General features: G+C 34.5%; 1 protein-coding gene across 2 annotated transcripts in view; it reads left to right on the forward strand.

The window, feature by feature from the left end:
* Positions 1–18,776, forward strand: part of NYAP2 (neuronal tyrosine-phosphorylated phosphoinositide-3-kinase adaptor 2) — a 265,204-nt gene extending 246,428 nt beyond the window's left edge. For both annotated transcript variants that reach the window (XM_049711903.1, XM_004262636.3), the window contains one exon: positions 16,798–18,776. In XM_049711903.1, the coding sequence (XP_049567860.1) occupies positions 16,798–17,025 (228 nt within the window). In that variant the 3' untranslated portion in view covers positions 17,026–18,776. The remainder of the gene's footprint in view (positions 1–16,797) is intronic.
* Positions 18,777–22,685: the final 3,909 nt, after the last annotated feature.

Genomic DNA, 22,685 nt, shown 5'->3' on the forward strand with positions numbered 1-22,685 from the left:
CTTGGCTTGGTAGATCATAAGCTACAAGGAAACTGCTTGCTCTTAAGCTGATTTGGGCTTTCTTGTACAAGATGTTCATTTTTTCCTGCCTTTCCATACTCATAACAATTTGGATGAATTTGGCTAAAAGGAAAATAGCCAACTTCTTTTGAGGAAATCCAATTATAATTGGACTAGAGTCCAATTATAAACCCTTGTAATGTTGACCATAAACTAATTGGAGTCCAGTTAGTTTATGGTCAACATTACAAGGGTTATTTTGATCACTTGGGGCATAAGTGCTTATTTTGAGTTAGGATGAAAGGCCACAAACTTTAGGTCAACGTGGCTCAGACTTGAAATCACAGAATGAAAGGAAATTTATTTAGATGGTGAAGTAAGGGAGCCGCAGACCCCAACGCCTGCAGCTGCCTAGGAGGCATTGGAAATGAGTACTTTCTCACTTTGATAGAATCAACAGGGCAGAAAATATTTTTCTATCAAATGAAAAGATTTATTCCTAGTGAAATGAAAAATGGCAACTGGCACTTTGCCTCAGCAGTGAATTACATAGAACCAAGTTGAACCATAGGAAAGACAAGCCTATTTAAAGAGAGGAGAGAAAACTCAGACCCAGCCAACTGTTGTCATGTTTCTCTGATTTTTCAAGAGAAGCCAAATTCTAGGTGCTCTTGTCCTGGCCCTCTCCTTTCCCCCCTCTGTTTCTCTCTCTCTCTTCCTATATCATCTAATGATTTTTTTTCACATTGGTTCAAAAATTTTAAATATTGTGCATTTTAGACAACACACACCTGTGAGCCTGGTGCAACCCTGCATTTCACAGTTTGTGCCCTCTGTTCCTTTCTAACCTGAGGCCAAGAGAAGTGAAGTGATTTGCCGGAGCTAGTAAATAGCAAAGCTGGCTTCAGAAGGGAAGTATTATGATCCACAGCTTGTTTCTCATTCTATAACACAGTTAAGCTCCTATTGGGCAATGCATTCTAGTGGAGAAAAAATATATTTTATGTACTTTCTCAGCTCTATTCCAAGATCTGAAAATGATTATTAGCTCTACCAGCGATTTGTAAAGCCTTTTCCTTGAGAATTAGCTTATTCTGCTTGTCTCTGAACCTCCCTCTCTTTTGCTAGATAAAACAAATGTTTATTGAGATGTGACTCTCCCTAATTTATCTGTAGTCAAGTCCATGTGCACTATTAAAAACCAATATTTTGTAATGGAATTAAACTTGAAATTAAATTAATGCTAATGTAAGTGATTAAGAGAATATTCTTAGTGAAAAACATCAATACACTTGTTATAATTGAATTTTATCTTGTAATACCGTTTGTTCTTTGAGGGAATGTCTTTTTAAGGCATTCTACTTAGAAAGTTCTTGTGCATTTAAAAACATAAATTAATTCTGAAACCTGCTCAGAGGTTTTTTTTTCTTTAATACAAACAATTAGTTTATCAATTAACGGCTGAAATTGTAGTCATTATTAGGTTTAATTGCTGAGGAATATGTTGTACCTTCTTTATTGGGAAGAAATGTATCACAATTTTTCTGTAGTTTTTTTACTTTCCAAGAGTAAAGAATTCATAATCATAAAATAGTAAAAAGGCTAATTAAGTTATATGTATGTATATATGTATATCTATGTCTGTGTCTGTATTTATATCTATAGCTATATTTGAAGATTATACATTGCCCTGCCTGAAGACATGGACATAATATTTTTGATATTTGGACGTAAATCAACTTTCCTCTGAAAAGCCTCATCTTGCATTTTGATATAGGAATGTCATATATCATATCACATATCAGTTATGCTTATGTTAGAAGTCCTTCACAACTTTATGCAGATTTTAATGCAGCAACACTTTAAGGCAATTTCAGACCCTTGAGAACTATATCATAAATCAACTCTTTCTCATGCAGTATTATCATTATTTCTCAAAGTTATTGCATTTTTCTGTATCCTTACACAGATGAACCTACTTATTATACCTGTATACGTGCTCTGTATACATATATAGAGATGCACATACCATGTCACTCACACCTGGATGGATGGTGCATTATTGGATAGACAGTTTTTTCGTTGTTTTTGATCATAGTCTTTCACCAGAGAACATACGCTATATCACATACAATTGCCAATTTGCATTTTGCGTTTGTTCACAAGAGATACCAAGTTAACATCCTATTTTAGCAACTTGCTTTGCATTTAGTTGTCATCTTGTAATATAAAAATGTGATCATTTTAAGGGTTTAAAACCTTCATTTTTCTAGAAGTTGAAATTTTATTCTCCTCTAAAATTCTGCGACAGTGAAAATTTTATAAAATTATGGTTTGATGCAATTAGCGTCTTCTTTCGTGGTGGTATGAAAGCCATCCCTGGTCTTTTTCCTTCATGCAGCCTTTCTTGGGCTTTTTATCCTAATGCCACACATTGAATCAGCCAACACTCCTGTGCAACTCAGTCAAGAGGCACTAAGATCTCACTATACTTGTGAATATACTTGAAGATGCTTAAATATGTGTAGAAGGACAACGATATTGTTTGCTGCCATGAAACTGAGGAAAAGGTGCTTATTGAAATGAACTTGAATTGAATTGTGGTTGGTGAAGTAAAACGAAAAATATCTTCAGAGGGACTCCTTTGGTGAAGAACCCAGAGCAGGCAACGTATCCTCAACACACAATTATATGGAAATAGCAATACAACCAGTGAGTAAGTAGTTTGAAAGTGAGATGAGATGGAGGTATTCTTATATAGCAAGAAAAGAACCATTGTTCTTTTTTTTTTTTTTTAATTTTTTGGGGCGTGCCGTGCAGCTTACAGGATCTTAGTGCCCCGACCAGGGATTGACCTGCACTCCTGACAATGAACGCGTGGAGTCCTAACCACTGGACCATCAGGGAATCCCCCCATTGTTCTTATTGTTATTGGACTTTATATTATTCACCACTTGGACACATCTCCGATCACGATGCTCCATCCTTTAGATGTTTTAGTAATAACTTCTTTAAGAAGGAAGCCAGGAGGGAGGTAAAGTGAAGACAGAGAGCTACCTTTGCAATTTAACCGTGGGATATTAAATATTACCAAGTGAAAATACTCTGGGGACTAATGAATATATTCTTGTGGATTAGAGGCAAGGAATCTGAGCTATGGATAGAGGGTCTAACCTGGGGAAGGAGATGATCGTGTTCTGCTCTATTAATAATTCCCTTTCACACCCAGTATGGAATCAGACTCCAGAGACTGCTAAGTGATCGTTAACCTCTTCTGAACTTGATTTTTTCATCTGTAATATGGTGATCACAGGGCTATTGTGAGGCTAAAATGACATGAAGCAGGCTGAGTGTTCACACAGTGCCTTGCCCACTGAGAGGAGATGCTATATGGTTATCATGCCCGTGATCTTGATAATAGCAGAGAGTATGGTGTGATGACAAAAATGACAAATATAACAAATAACAAGGTCAAAGTTTCATCCCTCCCCCAAAGTTTTGATACTTTATAAATAAATCCTCTAATCTTTCAATCTTTCAGCAGCAAACTTTACCACCTTCATTTGACCCAGCACACTTTCCCATATTATTGGCTATGTGAAGTGAATATGTGAAAAGTACCCTAACAATTGTGTGTGTGTGTGTGTGTGTTTCCAGTGTGGGCCACTTTAATCAGAATTAGCTGTGAGACAATCCAGTGTAATGATAAGGGCACAGACTCTAGCGCTTGGTATATTTTGTCTTGAATTCCAATTCTAGTTCTGCCTTCTATTAGCAATATGATACTACACGTATTAGTTAACCTTTTCCAGCCTCAATTTATCATCTAACAAATAGCAATAAGACATGCTTATATAGTTATTAAGCTCTAAAGAAATTGATATATGCTAAGTGCCAGTCGGGTGTCTGGTACATGGTTTACGTATAATAAATAATGCTATTATTACATTGTTGATGTTCTTATGATTACTACTTAGATCATGACAATCCTTCATTCCAAAGTCACTTGAGCAAAGGTGAATGTAGCTTGCTAACTTATTTTAGAACTTTTATAAAATCATTCAAGGGTGTTTTGAGATCATTCCTTGAGATCAATCAAGAATCTCAAGATATGAGACTTTATTAACTTTAGCCTACTATTTTTTCTTCAGTGACATTGTAGACACATATATTCTTTCAGCAAAACTCTTATAATTTTGGTTTTTGAAACCTATAGCTTTCAATAATTTAATCATACTTGTCTGATATACACATATATGCACAAATATACATACAAATACATACATATACACACAAATGTATGATCCATACTTTTTTTTTTTTTTTTTTTTTTTTGCGGTGTGTGGGCCTCTCACTGTTGTGGCCTCTCCCGTTTGCGGAGCACAGGCTCCGGACGTGCAGGCTCAGCGGCCATGGCTCACGGGTCCAGCCGCTCCGCGGCACGTGGGATCTTCCCGGACCGGGGCATGAACCCGTGTCCCCTGCATTGGCAGGTGGACTCTCAACCACTGCGCCACCAGGGAAGCCCTGATCCATACTTTTATACACATATACATACATATGTTTCTGACTATATATGAATTGTATGTATGTATATGTATTCGTGTACACGTGTGTATGTGCATATGGTCAGCTCCCAGACAGCTTCAAAACAGACTTAGATTTTCTTTTAATGAAATGTAATGATAGATTTTCTTTTAATGAAATGTAATGATTCTTTTAAACATAATTGTTAAATATTTTCCAAAATGAAACACTTTAGAAGACTTTGATATAATATATTGCAACCTGGAAAACGATATTTGTCCAATATATGCATCATTTGAAGCTGGAGAATGAAACAGTATTTTTTTTTGTAAAAGACTGTTTGTGTGTATATATATATGTGTATTCATATAGATTTATGTTTCAAGAAGATAATGATTACGCCAGGGTAATCTGAAGAGGAGAAGTAAAAGTTTTTCACTTAGACATCATTTTCCTTAAGGTAGAACTGATATACATATTCTAATGATTGACAGTTTTATACCAGCTACTACCTCATAAAATGAAATTAAAGTACAGAATTACTTACAGAATTTGAAATATGGCTTAACCACTATGATTGATAAATATGTGCTTGAACAATTGATTAGATATGTGAAATAAATAAAAGTAGATTCTCACCTCATGAAAAATTAAAAAGTAAAATTTGTCCTTTTATTGTTTTACCTTTTGTCTCATTTTTCTTATTAAATATATTTTTCTCTTCCTAAGCAATGTACTTTTAGCAACAAAGAAGAGTGTAAACAAATGAAGTAAAAGGTGAATTCATGAATACAATAAAACCATAAACTCTGAAAAACATAAAGAGTTATATTTGTAGGTTACCAAAAAGTCAGGAAATTTAAAGAACAGAAAAATGGAGAAATTTTGAAAAAATTAACTGCTTTTACTACATAAAAATTAGAAACACCTGTTAGTAATAACGTACATGACTAAAGTGTCAAACATTGGAAAGTAATAATATAAATAATGCATAAATACCCTAAATTTTAAAATATATAAATTAGTAAGTAAAACTACCCCTTTATTAGAAAAAAAGAATAAACTACGGCTATGTGTCAAGTCTTCTGTTTTTAAACATCTGTGAAATATCATTCGACTTTCTATTAATGAAAGTAAATTTTGAAATCAAAGGGTTCTTTTAGACATATAAAATGCAGACAAATTTCTTGCTTGTTTGTTTGCTTGTTTCTTTTGGTAACACAACTCAGTGCTAATAAAGATGTGGTGTAAGTCCCATACTGCTATGGGAATGGAAAATAGTTTAACTTTTCTGGAAGACAAATAGGCTGTGTCTGTATCAAGAGCCTTAAAATGTTTTGACCCTTTGACGTGAGAATTACTGTTTGAGTGGCTTCCTGAAGAAAAAAAAAATCATAAAATATTGAAACATTATTTACAGCATTTAAGAAATGAAAGCCAATCAAATGTGAGCAATTATAAAATGACTAAATAAAGATATTCATAATGAATAATTTGTTTTTATTATCATGTCTTGAGAAAAGTATTTAAGACTCTAATAAAGAGAAAAATTTGAGGATATAATGATGCTGTATAATCCCAAGTTTAAAAAAGGGTATTTTATACATACATAAGATATCACAGTATATATATATGATTTATGTGAGGAATTTACTACATTTTTTGTATGGTGGTATCACAGATAATTTTTACTTATGATGTTATTACCCATATTTTGTATAATAGGTATATTTTACTTTTATAATCAGAAAAATGTAGTGAAAAAGTTTACCTCTCAAACTAGTCACTTTGAAATATTATTTCAATGAAGCTTTAACTATTTAAAACATTGTGGGACTTCTGTGGGAGTACTAACTCAGGATTCTAGGGCTACAAAAATGGTGTAAACAAGATCTGTGCTTTTCAGAAGTTCAGAATCTTGTGCAAAACTTGTAATAAACACATGCATTCATAGCATGGTGTAAGAGGTTGCTGATTTCAGTAATGACAGAATGAATGAGTAGATGGTACTCCAGAAATAAGCAAGCATGGCTGTCAGAGTCATAGAGGATCTCACAATGGATTCTTGCTGCATTTAGCTCAACTATAAAAGCGTAAGTGGGATTTCACAGAAAAGTTGAGGCCACAGGGAGGAAGAGAGTTCCAGAATGAGGAAACAGCTTGAGCTAAAAATGGGAGCAAGTCGTGTGCCTGTGGTCCCAGTTGAGTTTTGAGTAGTCAGTTGTGACTGGCGTGTGAAGTAAATGGCTGGGTAGAAAATATTAGCCAGAAAAGACAACACTGAAGCTGACTGTGATGGGCCTGGAGCATTAACTATGTTCTTTAGGTTAACAAGGGAACCGTTGAGTTAATACGATTTTGTGGAGGCTTCTCAGGGAGCTCTTGGGCAGAAGTGTGGATGGTGGATGAGAAGTATCCGATAAATGGAACCTTAGAGGCAATCTTAATAGTCCAGGGACTGGACCAGGAAAATGACTCTGGAAATGTAAAAGATGGTGACAGATTTGAGAAACATTTATGGAATAGCATTAACTGCCTTTTGGGCCATTTGAATGCAGTTGCCTGAGACCCACCTTCCCTGGAATCTAGACTCAGAATCTCTAAGTATAATGCCTAAGAATTGATTTTAGCAAATTCCCAAGGGGAGATGGCCACATACTAAAGTTTAGGGAGCATCAGTCTGTCACTTAACCTGAGCCAAAGAGTCAAGGATTCTGAGACCCCAGAACTCAAATCCTTGAGACCCCAAGGATTCAATCACCCTAGAGTGTTTTCAGCTGTAGAACACCCAGATTACGGCTCACATGGCAGGGAGGGCGGAGTTTAACGTTAGATGTCTTCTGTGGCTCAAAAATCCCAGGAAGGGCTTCCCTGGTGGCGCAGTGGTTGAGAGTCCGCCTGCCGATGCAGGCGACATGGGTTCGTGCCCCGGTCCGGGAAGATTCCACATGCCGCGGAGCGGCTGGGCCCGTGAGCCATGGCCGCTGAGCCTGCGCGTCCGGAGCCTGTGCTCCGCAAACGGGAGAGGCCACAACAGTGAGAGGCCCGCGTACCAAAAAAAAAAAAAAAAAAAAAAAAAAATCCCAGGAAATATACTCTTTAACCTTGTACAATTTGGGATATTATTGGATTCAACTGAGCCAAAGTGAAATCAAATTATTCAATAAATCAAAGATTTCCAAAGCCCCTTTCCTGAAGACACTGAGAGAGCATTGCTCTTCTAGTTATCCATTTGTTTATTCATTCGTTCCTTGCATGAGTATTTATGACACATTTCCTCGTGCTAAAGGATAAGGATGTAAGTATTAACCATAGAGCCCCTCCTTATCTTCAAAGAACTCACAGTCTACTAGGGATAGAGGAGCCTATATTTTTGTGTCCACCGTGAAGTAGATGCTAAATCATTACATGCAATTCTCCCAGCAAACCTGAGGTCTTATTATTTTCATATTACAGATAAAGAACCAAGGTCTCAGGAAGATTATATGACTTGTCCCAGACCTCACAACTAATAAGTGGTAAAACCAGGCCATGATATCCATTTTATCCACCTTATTCTGTCCCCTAAGAAGGAAATCAAACGTGCACACAAAAATAGGATTATTGTTATTACAGACGGATGTGCAGTGTACTGGCAGAACTTGGAAACAGCTATAATTGCCACTGTTGAGCAGAGTAGTTCAGACCAGCCTCTGTCCTTGAAAGTGACTTGTGACCTGGGTCTTGATTATAGGACATCACTCGAAAACTGAAGAGTTAGGTGTTTTCCTCATTTTGCAGGCAGAGAAAAATGAGCAATCTATATTCACTTGAAACTCTACTTATAGCCATGCAATTGTAAGGTTTATTAACTTACAATTTTAATCTTTATGATGAGTGATTTTTACATAATTGATCATATAAACAAGCACAGATACCTAAAAACAAATATATGGCTTAAAATATCAACATGTGATGTTTCTTATAGTTGATCAGAGATTGTATACTGAGGCAGATCTTCAGATCTAGAAAAAGAAGGATGAGGGCTGTATACCCATGATGTCTCATTCAAAAGCAGCTCTGAAATCAAGACGTGGTTCTCATTTTAATAATATATCTATATCTCAAAGCTAAATTTAGACCACCTGAAATAAACACTGCAGTTTCAGTACATACCTCAGGTGTATATCTGCCTAATAATTCTTTCACAAAACATAGGTTCTAAATCAACACTGCTGATAAATGAGGGGGGATTACAAAGGAATAATTAAAAAAAAACAATCAATAGATCAGAGTTAAAGATGAAAAAAACATAGGCAAAAACTATGAAAAATGCTAAAGTTATCCCAAGGATGCAATTATTTCAAATACTGTCATAAAAGTTTAAAAGCTAGGAACATTTCAGACATAATATTTAATTCTTATAATATCTCAAGCAAGAAAACCAGATAAGTAGCTTGTACAACATCACCAAAGTGAGATTAAAAGCCAGGATCTTTTCCAGGCCCATGGAACTGATAAGTCCCTGCTTTTTTTGTTTTGTCAACTTATGTTATCTTTTTTAAAAAAAATATTGCACATTTATATTATCTTTTTTTTGTTTTGCACACTTACATTATGTAGTTTTTAACTTTTGATATTTCACACTTTTCTGTTGAATTAGCTTCATTCCGGCCTTCATGAAAAAAGAAAACAATTCATTTAGTGTGGAAGCATCTTCCTGACCTTGAATTTGTAATTTTCAAAGTAGAATAAATGGTATTTATGTCATTGTAAAGTCACATGGATTATTTGACTGTACCTTTTAATATTTACCATAGAAAATACTGTGATGCTGGGTCACCTCTCTATGCTTTCAATTATTTTACACAAATACATAGAAAGAGAGAGGTAGATGCATACATAGATACATAGAGTATGTCTTCCTCATTCAAAGAAAAAGACATTTTTTTCTTATAATGTATAATGATCAAGGAACATGGATTTGAGCACTTGTTATTTGATAACTAAGTAAAAAAAAATTAGTGAATTTGCTGACAAGTGCAGATAATTATAACCCTTCCATCTCTGTGTTATGTCAATTTCAAAAGGTTTATTGAGGGCTTATGTCGTTGCCTATGCTATGCAAAGCTGACCTTTTCTTTCCAAAATATAGTTGGAAAAAAAGAAAAGAAATATAATTCACTAACATTATTTTTTAAAAAGTTCTTGAAGCAACTTTTATATTGAAGTTGAATCAACACTGTGACCTAGCACAGACAAGCAAATAGCCACTGCAGGGTTATTAAAAGAAAAGGTTGACCTTATATTGAATCTCTTATTTAGAGGATTTAAACCAGATTATCCACTTTATTTCTTTAATTCCAACATGCCTCTTCTTTCTTATGATGATGAAATTGTAAAAATGTGCCCAAATAATTTCTCTAAACTAATTGTCAGAGCTGATTTAAAATCTAAAAGTCTCATCCTTTATGATTCATCTAATGGGCCAAACTTGATATGAAAAATATTGTAAGTATACATGAATCGATGCTCTTGATTTTGTTTTATAGCCTTTTTTTAATAGTCCTAATATTGATATTACCCTTTTGGGTCTTCTATCAGGCATATTTTATTTTAAGGGTTAATTGCCTATTTACCTAGAAAGTTAGCAACCTTTTTCTTTAAAGGGCCAGACAATAACTAGTTTAGGCTTTACAGGCCATGTGGTATCTGTCCCAATGACTGAACTCTACTTGATAGCGTGAAAGCAGCTGTAGTTAATCCACGGACACATGGGCATGTCTGTATGCCAGGTAAAACTTTATATATGCTGACATGTGAATTTCATATAATTTTCACCTGTCATGGCATATTCTTCTTTTGTTTATTTTTCAACTATTTAAAAGCTTAAAACAAAAATTCTTGTTTATGGGCTGTACTAAAACAGGCAATGGACTTTATTTGAGAAGTGTATTATAGTTTGCCAACCCCTGTCCGTTTTCCTGAAGATATATGTAAACAAGGCATGGTGCTTACGTGTTTATTCTTTATGTACATTTTGTTAGTAAAGGATCAATCTCTTTACCCACTAAATGAGAGAGGAAGAACGTTTTCAATGAGAGCAGTAACACCTCTGTCTGACCTGTGACTCCTAAGGACAGGGACAGCAGAGGTGAAAGTGACTTGCTTCCTCCTGTAATTCCTGAAGATGTTGCTCGCCTTTCTCAAATCACACCAGCTGGCCTTCACACCTGCTCTTCCTTGATGCCCCACTAATGCTATCCGTGCTCTCCTGGAGACATTTTCTTCAGGGCAAAGGGAAAGTTCAGAGAACTTTGGTAACTCTAGCTTTCTTTTCAGCCAGACTAAAGCTTGTACTCCTCACACTGGAAATGATGATTTCTTTTTTTTTTTAATTAATTTTTATTGGAGTGTGGCTGATTTACAATGTTGTGTTACTTTCTGCTGTACAGCAAAATGATTCAGTTATACATATACATCTATCCACTCTTTTTAAGATTCTTTTCCCATGTAGGTCATTACAGAGTTGGAAATGATGACTTCTCATAAAATGGGCTACCCAGGTGGCAGAAATTGGGACAGAGAGAGCAACGTGCAACTGATAGATATTTTTTTCCCCAAAAGCTTCTGAAAATTAGTATTGGTATTGTGTCTATTGTTTAAGAAATTAAAGTTGATCCTCAAATCTTCAGGCTCACAGCTAAACTTAATTCCAAAGCCAGTATCACACCTGCTAAAAATCTTTGATGAATTTTTTTTTTACGTGCTTACTCATGAGGCATCAAAATCAAAATCAATAGGGATAGGCATGCTTGTATCAGTTTTATTCTCGTATCATTTTTAATATTGAAATTCTCCATGTGCTTATTGCAGAGTATTCTTTTCTCTTATGGTTTACATACTTTGAAAAATTGAATACTTTAAATAAACATTATGGAGATTTATTTATTATTGGACTATTCTTTTGTTTCTTGGATGAAGTGTACTCAATATCAGGAAGTACTTTGATTATTTTTTAGAGAAAGTAATTATTGAAGTGAATTACGACTCCTCATTTATGTTATTCCTGATGCATTGAAAGCTCCATAGATAAGGTCATGAACGATGTATGGGACTTTACGTTTTTTCAGTTCCAAATATGCATACTATATATAAAGTATATTCAAGTGTACATACTATGTATATATGAATTATGTACCTATATATACATATGTACTGTATATAGGAAGTACATACAAGTTCAGAGAGATACATGACTTTTCAAGGTCACACAACAATCAAGAGCCCAATCAAGTCATCTAACTCTTCCTTTATACCATGTTGCTTCCATCTAAAGAATGAAAGATACAGTTACTTATTCTTTGGAAAGAATATGGTCCCATCACGTTATTTTTAAAGATATATAGAATTTTAGAGTAGTTTTAAATTTACAGAAAAACTGCAAAGAATACACACAGTGTTCCTGTATACCCCACACCCAGCTTCCTCTATTGTTAATATCTTACATTATAATGGTGTTTTTGTCACGACTAATGAATCACTATCGATACATTATTATTAAAACCCATACCTTATTTGAATTTCCTTAGTTTTTATCAATCAGTTTCAGGATTTCTTCCAGTGTACCACATTAATTAATTTCAGTCATCATGTCTCCTTGACCTTCTCTAGACTGTGACGGTTTCTCAGACTTTCCTTATTTTGTATGACCTTGCCAGTTTTGAGGATTACTGGACTGTTATTTGTTGTTTTTGTGTGTGTGTGTGTGGTACGCGGGCCTCTCACTGCTGTGGCCTCTCCCGTTGCGGAGCACAGGCTCCGGACGCTCAGGCTCAGCGGCCATGGCTCACGCGCCCAGCCGCTCCGCGGCACGTGGGATCCTCCCGGACCGGGGCACGAACCCGTGTCCCATGCATCGGCAGGCGGACTCTCAACCACGGTGCCGCCAGGGAAGCCCTGGACTGGTATTTTGTACAATGGCTCTCAGTTTGGGTTTATCTGGTGTTTTTCTCATGGTTAGGCTAAGTTATGGTTTGGAGGAGGAAAACCACAGAGGTAAAGTGCCCTTCTTATCACATCATATCAAAGGTGCGTACTGTCAACGTCACTTATTACTGCTGATCACCAGGTGTGGCGCAGGTAGTGTCTGACAGGTTTCTTCATGTAAAGTTCCTCTCCTCCTCCTTTCTAGAGTGTACTCTTTGGAAAGAAGTCCTGTGTGTAGCCTACACTTAAGGAATGGTGATTTATGTTTCACCTCCTTGCGGAGGAGCTTCACTTCATTTTTATCTCCATGAAATTAGCCAAGAATATTGCCTCCACTGAACCTTGTTAATAGGAGAATCTTGTCCGAGATATATAAGTGTGTTCATATTAATCGAACAATTATCTTCCAATGCATACTTAACTTGCTTGTGTATTTTTTCTTTCCTTCATGGTTCATGCAATAAATGCATATGGATTAAAGATGAGAAACAGGACACTTGATTAAATAACTAAACTGGAAGAGTTTATTTACTGGGCTTAGTTTCAAATTAGTTGTAAATTGACTCACAGAGTTCTTTCAACTACAGGGTGAAGTGGAATGGAATTTTACAGCTAAATTTAAACTAGATATGAAGAATCTGATGATAAACAAAAAATGGGAAAGTCTAGATATCTTTTATGGGTAGTAGTCTTAACACACTTCCTATAATGGCTAAACATGCTGTTTGTTATGTGTAAAATAATGAATTAAAGCATAACATCTTACTATCAGAATGAAATAATTTTTGACATATTTTAGGGGGGAGGGATTTGGCTATGTCAATAGGCATGGAAGTAACACTGAGTTTATTTTGGGGAATTAAAAACAATGTGTACCCTCCAGAAAGAAATATTCAAAAACATGCGTTATTTAAAAGTAAATATGAAAAGCAGACTTATCTTCCCCAAAATGAATCTCATTCTCCCTTCATTCATATCATTGTAACATAATAATAATTTGGGGGCGGGGTATTTTAAATGAGAAGAAAAGTTTGATAGCAGATTTTACATGAGAAGATTCTACAGCAGACTTGACAGACTTGTTAAACTTTTTAAAATTAAAAAATTAATTTTCTATCTTCTAACAACCTGTATTTGAATTCTCTTAGAATACCTCACCCTCTTTCACATATTGGGCAATGCTTTCTCATGGAATTTTTACTGACTATATAATTGACCCCCAAAAGAAGATAGTTCAATATTGCAGTCAGTCTGATAAACAAGGTTGATTTTCTTCTACTAATATTTTGAACCATTATATCTCAATCAAGGGGATATATAACTATTCTAAAATGAAAATGTAAAGAATGTGAAAAACCATATCTCTTTCTTCTTAAATTCCTATTCCTTAGATTTTTAAAGAATGTATTTTTTCTTAATAAATTGACATATATAGCATAAACTAGTAATTGACTGAAAACACATACTTATTCTAGACAATGTAATGCATTTATGAACTGTAATGACAACTATGAAATAAAATGTAATATAATGAAATATATTGGTGACACTGTTGTCAGAGTAATCCAGGAAAATTATTATTTTGCCGTTACATATACTGATTCACACCCTAAAAATATTAAAGGAAATTAAGTAATCAGTGATTTAATGTTTGTGTGGACCATGACAATATTGAAGTGATGCTGTAAATATCTTACCTTAAAGAAGACTGGAGGTTTTGCGATTTCCTTGAGATGTGTAAAATCCAGTGAGATTTTACTAAGGAGAAAATTATCTTGAGAGTTTTCTGAGATGCAACAAAAACTGTTGTTCAATGACAGTGGCTTCAATTCATTCCTAAAACATTTACTGAAAGCTAAATGACTCTGTTCTGTATGTTGGGGCTACTGTGTTGGATGCAATTTGGGGCCGGCCCTCTGGGAATTCTGTGTTATAAATTCCATTTATAACAGTTTATAGTCACTCAATAAATTTTGCTTGTCTTTCCACCAAAATAGAGTTATTGTATTTTTATTGCTTAGATTATCATGTTAGAAAATACTATAAATCTTTTGAAAAATTTTCAAGCTACTTTGGCAATCTCCTGTTAGGACAAAACTCTGTTGGTTGTTTTCCTAGAACTTCACTTAAAAAGTGAACAGGCATGGCCAGGGCCTGGGCTAGGGGCTAGAGGACACCAAAAGGTGTCAAACACAGCCCATCCTTTCAAGAAACTTTGTGTCAAGTTAAGCTCATTACATACAAGATATTTATCTAAGAGTATAATCTTCTGGAATCTAAGTCCAAGTCATTGATTTTGATTTATTTGATAAACAATTTTTATTCACTCATAAAGCTGTAAATATATTTGCATTTTTGAGTAGCATCTGGAAATGGTGGTACATACAATAATAACTCTTATTATAATTTCTATATAATATTCAGGAGATGGAGTTTGCTGTAGTAGCAAGATGATTTACTTTGGAGTCAGGCAGATCTGAGTTTGATATAGACCTGTTATCACAGCCAATAACCTATGACTCTGATCTAGTTCCTTAAACTTTCTGGGACTCAGCTTTCTCACTTGTAGTGTGTAGCTAAATCCTAACTTTCAGTGTGGCTGGGAGGATTTAACATAACATATACAGAGTTCTTCGCACATGCTTGGCAAAGAGCAGGTATGGAAAACCGCTGCTGGGTATTTGTCAGTGTTAGAATAATAATTCTTGGGCAATGTTTCACTGTTTTAAAAATGACTTCACCTTCATTATCCAATCTAATTTTTATACTAACTTCTGAAATTAAGATATTATCCATTCAGTTATTCATGTAAAGAAACCAAGAAATGGAAGTGACCAGTGGAAATCTGACACAGCCCGAATTTGAATCTTTGATTTCTAGCTCAAGATCCTGCCCTCTCCATAAAGAATTAAGAATTGTGAGAATTCAGTTTTGCCTTGTTCACACCAAAGCCTACCTGTTTGGTTTGGACAAGGTATGTAAATTCTTGAAGTCTTAGCTTCCTCACCTGTACATTGAAGGCATTGTACTGATATATCTTCCCAATCCTTTCCAGTTTTGCACGCACTATGAGAGTCAGTAGAGTGTAGTTGTTAAGATACAGGTGTTGGAGATAAACCCTTAGATTCAGATCCTGACTCTGCCATTTGTTGGCTCTGTAAGCTTAGGCAAATTACTAAATCTTGTCAAGTCTCATTTTACTCGTCATTATGGGTTAATAAATAGTACTTACTTCAGGCCATCATCTTTGTGAGGAATAAACGCATTAAACTATGCAAAATACGAAGAAAGGGATCTGGTATAGAATAAGTGTTATACATATAAGGTTTTGCTGATTATTTCCTAAAATTGTGCCGTCAAATTTAGTGACTCCAAGTGAGCCATTTGAACTCTTCAAGTCAGAGTAGATTTGCTTAAACAATTAAGTGAAAGCATCACCATCCTGGATTCTTGGCCCAATCACACTACTGTTCTTGTGACACTGACTCAACTCGCTAGCTCTGTTCTAAAGAACAGTTATTGGTGGACATAGCCACATACACCTGGGAGCAGTGTTTACCTGTCCAGAAATAGATGTATGTGTATCAATATATAGTCAGCACTGAATCTTCTCCTGGTACCCAACTGAACTGATGAATCTATTTCTTTGAAGTTCTGGAACTATTCGGGATCTGGGTCAGTATGATTGCAGAAGCCAACGATTCTAATTAGACATTTGCTGAAGCACCAAAAAGTATAGCAAAACTGCTTTGTAAAATAATTATTTAAGCATGTAAATTCCAAGCATTAGATGCAAATTAAAACTCATTTTGGTAGAAGAATAATTAAAAGTCTTAATTCTATATGTTATTTGTAGACAAACGCAAGTTTTATTTTACTAATAAAATTGTTCATTAAAATCTTTAAGACATATCACATTCATATTAGATCTCACTGAAAAGTAATTCTAATAATTGAACTTAGACATATTGAGATGCATACGATGATGGAGTCAACATAAAAGTAATAGCTAAATTTTTGACAAATTGCTTAAAAATTTTTTAAAAAGGTTTTATTTCCATAGTATGGACTTTTAGAACATATTGGTAAACTATTCTTCCCTAAATTATTGTTTAATAATATTATAATATTTAATAATTTAAGTACAAATTTTATTTAGTTTCCATGCTTTAATTTTGCTTTGTAAGAATTTCAAAAATATAGATACAGCTGACATTTTTTGAAACAACTACTAGCACAGTGGAAAAAAAACCTGCTTTCATTCCATTTTTTTTTTTTTCTGTATTCACTCTTTTTTGCTAGGTGGCATGCATGCAGTGGTTTCATGGAGACCATACAATGCTTGAGATGATTGAGAAAAAACGTTGCTTGTGCAAGGAAATAAAAGCTAGACAGAAAACGGAAAAGGGCCTTTGCAAACAGGATAGCATGCCTATCCTACCCAGCTGGAAGAAGAATGCGGGTACAAAGAAGTACAGCCCTCCACCCTATTCTAAACAGCAAACGGTATTCTGGGACACTGCCATATGACTGTGTGCAGGATGGCGTGAGCTCCACATTATTTAGCACGAAGAGGGAGGTCGACTCGGTCATGTGATAAGTAACTGTTACATATCGTCTCAGTCAAAATGGAATGCCAGTGGTTCCCTGGAAAACCCATGGGAAGCTGTGCCTATTCGTGGCTAGTTCAAGATAAAATCCATATTTCCTTGCATTTAAGGCACACTTATTTATCATGGATTATTTTGAATCCAGAAGATATTAAGATGTAAATATTTTACTAGTTTATGGATGACACCTGAAATAATACACATTATACGTATATAAATGATAGAAATATCAAGAGTTTTACTATATGATACAATTTCTGTATTAACTGGTTTGTTATCTCTTTTATATGTCCCTTGATGCCTTTGATTATTAATTTTTGATTTAAAATGTTTCTTTCTGCCCACCTTTGGTTTCTGTACACGAGCTCACAGATAGGTTATGTTCAATCACACAATATATGATCTGGTGCTAGCAATGTAGAAGTTGAATATCATATTCGTTAGGAACATCTGTTGCTTTGTACGTTTTTAAGGGTTTGACAGGAAATGAATGCCAATGTGATGCTGAATTTGGGCGTCCACATTACACCAACACCAATATTTTTGCTACATTGGCTTTATAAGAATTTCTCTCCAGTATCATCTTGTTTATACTAAGCAATGGTTAGTCAGACTCCAGAGAAAGTTAATAGGATATATTTGGACATCCCAGCAGAAAACATTTCCTTCAGAAATGACTTTAGGGACACATGTCCTTGTATCATTGATTTGATTGGAGGAGACCAGGGTTCACTGTGATAATGGAAGGAACAAGGAATCAAAGGTTAAACAGCACAACTGCTTTCAAGAGGGTGGGACCAGTGGCATTAGAGCCACTGCTACTATTTTTGAGTAACTTTTCATGTGTATGTTTGTTTCCCCTAGAAAATGACCAATATACATTCAACCAGATGAGTTTACATGTTTTAGTATACTAAAATGCCAATCTTTCTCAAAATTTAGGTTCACAAATGGAGTAGTATTTCATGTTAATTTTTCAAATTAGTTATTACCATATTTTGGGGGTGTAATCTTCTGTGCAAGTTCATCATACCCATTCTTACTGATGATGACACCATGACCAAAGAATTATGACCAATTGTTTATTTTATTTTGTTTCAAGGAAGAAACAGGAAATGCAGGGGATGGGAGATGGGGTGGATTCAATTTTATGCGGTGGTAAAATTTAAGTTAAATAAATCATATATATCTTTCAAGAGTAACTTGTTAGTTGACTATAAATATCCCCACGGATGAATAAAAAGGAAACTATTACATATATTTTGTATATTTAAATTACTATTTATGCTTCCTAAAATGGACAGTATGTGATTCTTCTTTAACAATCAATTTAGTATTATATTTCTGAGAGAAAAGGTACGTGTTTGAAGTTATTGTCATCGTGGTTTTCCTTGTAAGTGTTTTGACAGCAATAGTACAATGCTGCTCAATATAACCAAATATAACAGGAGGTAGGGAATTTTTGTAATCTATATTGCTAAGGAGCTAGTAATGCTTTAGCAGTAATAGTTTCTTTCGAGCCTTTGAAATGTTATAAAATAATTTTTTAATATTTTATAATTAATGTATATTTTGATGTCCTACTAGAATTCTGAAAGAATAAGGAAAATAAGGTAAGTGGGAGCATGTATCTCTGTTATGTGTGCCTGTGTACACGTGAATGAGTACTCAGTGGGGGAACTGTGTACACTAAATGCTTATTGAAGTTTTAGTTTTGCTTGTATCACCGAGGTGGTAAAAAAAAAAAAAAAGAGCAGAGTCACAAGTACAGGAAATCACGGAGAGATCTTAAGTAGCTTAAATAAATCCTGCTGCCATGTTTCACCAGTTATAGATTATGGTTCAAATCCAACAATCAATGGAGTACAAATCTAGGAGTGATGAAAATGTGTTAAGGTAAAATCATAATTGAAATAAAATGCGTTTATGAGCCAAGTTGTTATCCTGATTTAAGTTATTATGACCACATACGCTCAAGCCAATGAATCAGATATATATGTCATCAATTCTCAGCATCTTTATGATGATCTTGAGATAGATATATATATATATATATATATATATATATATCTCAGACTCAATATGATAATGATTAGATAATTCCTTTGAAATTTATATTTTGGTAATAAATGCAAGTGTGTTTTTCAAATGCCAATCTTTCCCATATCTATCTGAATTAGACAGAAGATATTTTTTAGTGCTGGCCACTTGTCAAGAAGGAAACAGAGTTACTAAAATGATTTGTGTTGGATTCAGCCATTTCCATTTGTTCTGCCAAACTCATACTGCTGCCAGGTTTCATACACTCCTTTTCCAAGCAAGTTATTTTCTGAGAAGGTAACCTGTTTGAAAATCTGACCTTAGGCAACCATTTCCACTTATTTTCTCCAAATCTTGCTTTCCATGGGAAGTAATGGAAAGATCTGATATTTGACTCAAGAAATGATATTCTATACCTATAAGACTGTCCATTGTGGTTTAGTCTATGTGGCAATAGCCATTCTATGATTAATTTCCTTTTTGTGTAGCATTTCTTTATGTGGAGAAAAAAGAGGTCATTAGGACAGAGAGAAAAATAAAGTTACTCTCTAGTGGCAACTAATTAGGATACTTCATCCTATAAATTTGGTCAGATGATCAAAAGTTCCACCTGCACCCAGAACACTATGGAATGATAAAGCTCATAATTTTTTAGCAGTGCCAAAGAACAAATCATATCATTGCATGGTTATCAAGTTGAAAGAGCTCAGACCTATAAAAATTATCTTTTCACAGCCAATTTTATAGAAACAGAATTTTATTGGCTGACAGCAAGATGCTTTTATATGTGAAAACTTCTTAGAAGAGACACAATTGTTTTAGAATTGATGGAAGGGCAAAAGCAAATCCTGCTTTTCTGTCTCAGAGCCAGCATCTTCTGAGGTATAACAGGAGTTCTTTATATAAATGTTGCCAAACTTTCACTTGTGTTTATGGAGTGGAAGCAAGTTTGGAGTGGAAAGTGATTGATTTGTGTAAAGGTTGATGTCACCCATAAAAAATAGTCGTGAAAGTGAAACAAAACAAAACATTAGGAGGTTAAAATGTGTAGTCAAGAATACACACACTCAAATACATGGTAATTAAATGGATACAAGCAGATACAACTTCACTTTTCAAAACAGTGACATCGGGACTTCAGAGACCCCAAGGTTCCACATAGTTTTCTTTGAATGCTTCCGGAGAGTAGAGAAACATTTTTCTTACTACCTTTTCCTTAGGCCTCACCCTTATATCCAAGGTAGTTTGACTCTTAAGAGCAAGTTTGGTGATCAAATTAATAAAACTAAACGACCCTATTGTTTCATTGTTTTAATTAAATAAGACATCAGAACAATGCACATACAATGCAATTTCAATATTACTTATATGTTAAGGTGAATCGCTTGCCTCAAATACAAAAGAACTTGTAAGCTAATCATGGCTACCTATAAAATGATGGAAAAATTCCTGTGATTTAAGTAGCAGGTAATCTGAGATGAGAGAGAATTCACCCTTGCAAAGAAGTAGAAGTAGAATAGAATAGCAATTCACAATTCATTGTGTCCCAGACTTAAACTGAAGTGAAAGAAAAATAATACCTATGTACTTAAGATTAACTGGCTAAATCTTCCTTATAAGGGAAAATAGATATCTAACTCTAGAATGTGAACAATTTGTTTTTAATCCATTATTCATTTAACAGTTCATTATTGAGCAACTTATATATCAGCTATTTTAAAACATTTCTGAAGCATTTGGCATTAAGCCTTCAAAAAGATGTGGTCCCTGCCTTCAAAGAGCTTTATTATGCAATCATTAATATTTTCAAAACAAAGCTTTTAGGAAGATATACAGTATCACATACGTTTGACATCTCTTATGTGTTTATATATGGTACTCTTTTTTTCAGATCAAGTGTATAGTCAAAATAAAATGCTAAACATATTAAAGTTGATGTCTAAGTATAAAATATGTTTATGTGTAAGCCTCTATATGTACACATAGGATATGTACTGCTGTCTATATAAATCAGTAAAAGGATAACAAGTTTTTCCATGTTGGACTTTGAACATTGTGGCTTGGGGTTTGGATTGATTTAAAACCCTTTGATATTTGGGTCAATTACACTGTAGCAAAATGTGTGTAATCTGGGAAAAATGTCTCATAATATTTCCCTTTAAATGTTACAAAGGTTCAAATTTAGGGGAAAACATCTTTACAGAAGTATCGTTGGATCTATCTCAACTAAACCTGTATGAAATCCTTTTGAAGTTTTCAATTGTTCCCAAATATGACTGGGTTTGCCCACCCTCAAAGCATCTACATTTACACATGTATACACCCACATACAGTATACATACTGTATATAATATATATGAAAATGTTTAGTATGCACTTCTTTTGTTTGAAACTCCTTCAGTTAACATTTATAGTGTAGCAATTTGTGTAAAGTGCACTGTGATTATAAAAAACAAAGCACAGTAAAGTCACAGGTCTTGCTATCTTGCACTAAAAACGTGTTCACGTATTTAGCAATTGTATGTTTACTTTCTTGTTCTTTTCAAGAAATGGAAACAAATAGCTATTGAGAAAATGATATCAAATAATATGTTTTTTAGTGGTAATGGCACTACATTTTTAAAAGACAGGGTTTTTAAAAGAAACCATTTAACATCCATTCCAACATCACGTTTACTGTATTTAAAAATCTGAATGTCGTATTGCATTTTTTATTACTCATTAAAAATGTCAGGTATGTGCCTGAAAAGTTGTGCAAATGAGCATTAGATAACAGATTTCTCTACTAATGTGTTGTTAGCCATTTCTATATACATAATAATATAAACACTGATGTTTTAATTTCTTTTAATTTTTGTACTTGATTTTTTCAGGTAACATGTAATTATAAATGTACTTTGATACTCCTGAAGTAACCAGATATTGTTTTAAAACAAATTGTTTTCTTTAGTGCATTGGCAATATTTTGCAATACTTTTGTGCTTATTTATTTGTGCTCCCGTGTAATTATAATAAAAGCAATAGTTTAAATTAGTTGACTTTGTCGTTGCTGGTATTTATTCATCAAGAAACAAGATGGGTAACATCTCCTTTAAAGAAAAGTGCGCACATTTTTCCACGTTTCCATTTGCCTATGAGATTGTATGTATGGTGGAAGATTGGTGGCTGTGAGTAGTTTGAAGACCTAGATTTTACAACTTAGTTATGTGACCCTCAATCGTCCTCAATCACCACTCGGCTTCTGCTTCAAATAGGTGATCCACTAAGTAAGAGGAAACTTGACATTTTTCTTTTGTATGCACCTAATTCCAATTAAATGACTCAGTGTGTATCTAAAGTGTGCTGGAGGCATTAAAGAAAAAAAAAATCCAGCAATCCTAGACTGGTGTACACAGACAAGATATTTATTATTTCTACTTCTAGAATTAATCTGGTTTAACTAGGGAGCAAGTCAGTATGCTAATGTTTACTGGGGCCTTGGTAACTAAAATGTCATTGAACACCTGAAATATACAAGACAAGGTTCTGGATCTCAGAAAG

Source organism: Orcinus orca, chromosome 7, assembly GCF_937001465.1.
Source record: "Orcinus orca chromosome 7, mOrcOrc1.1, whole genome shotgun sequence".
Classification (NCBI taxonomy): Eukaryota; Metazoa; Chordata; class Mammalia; order Artiodactyla; family Delphinidae; genus Orcinus; species Orcinus orca.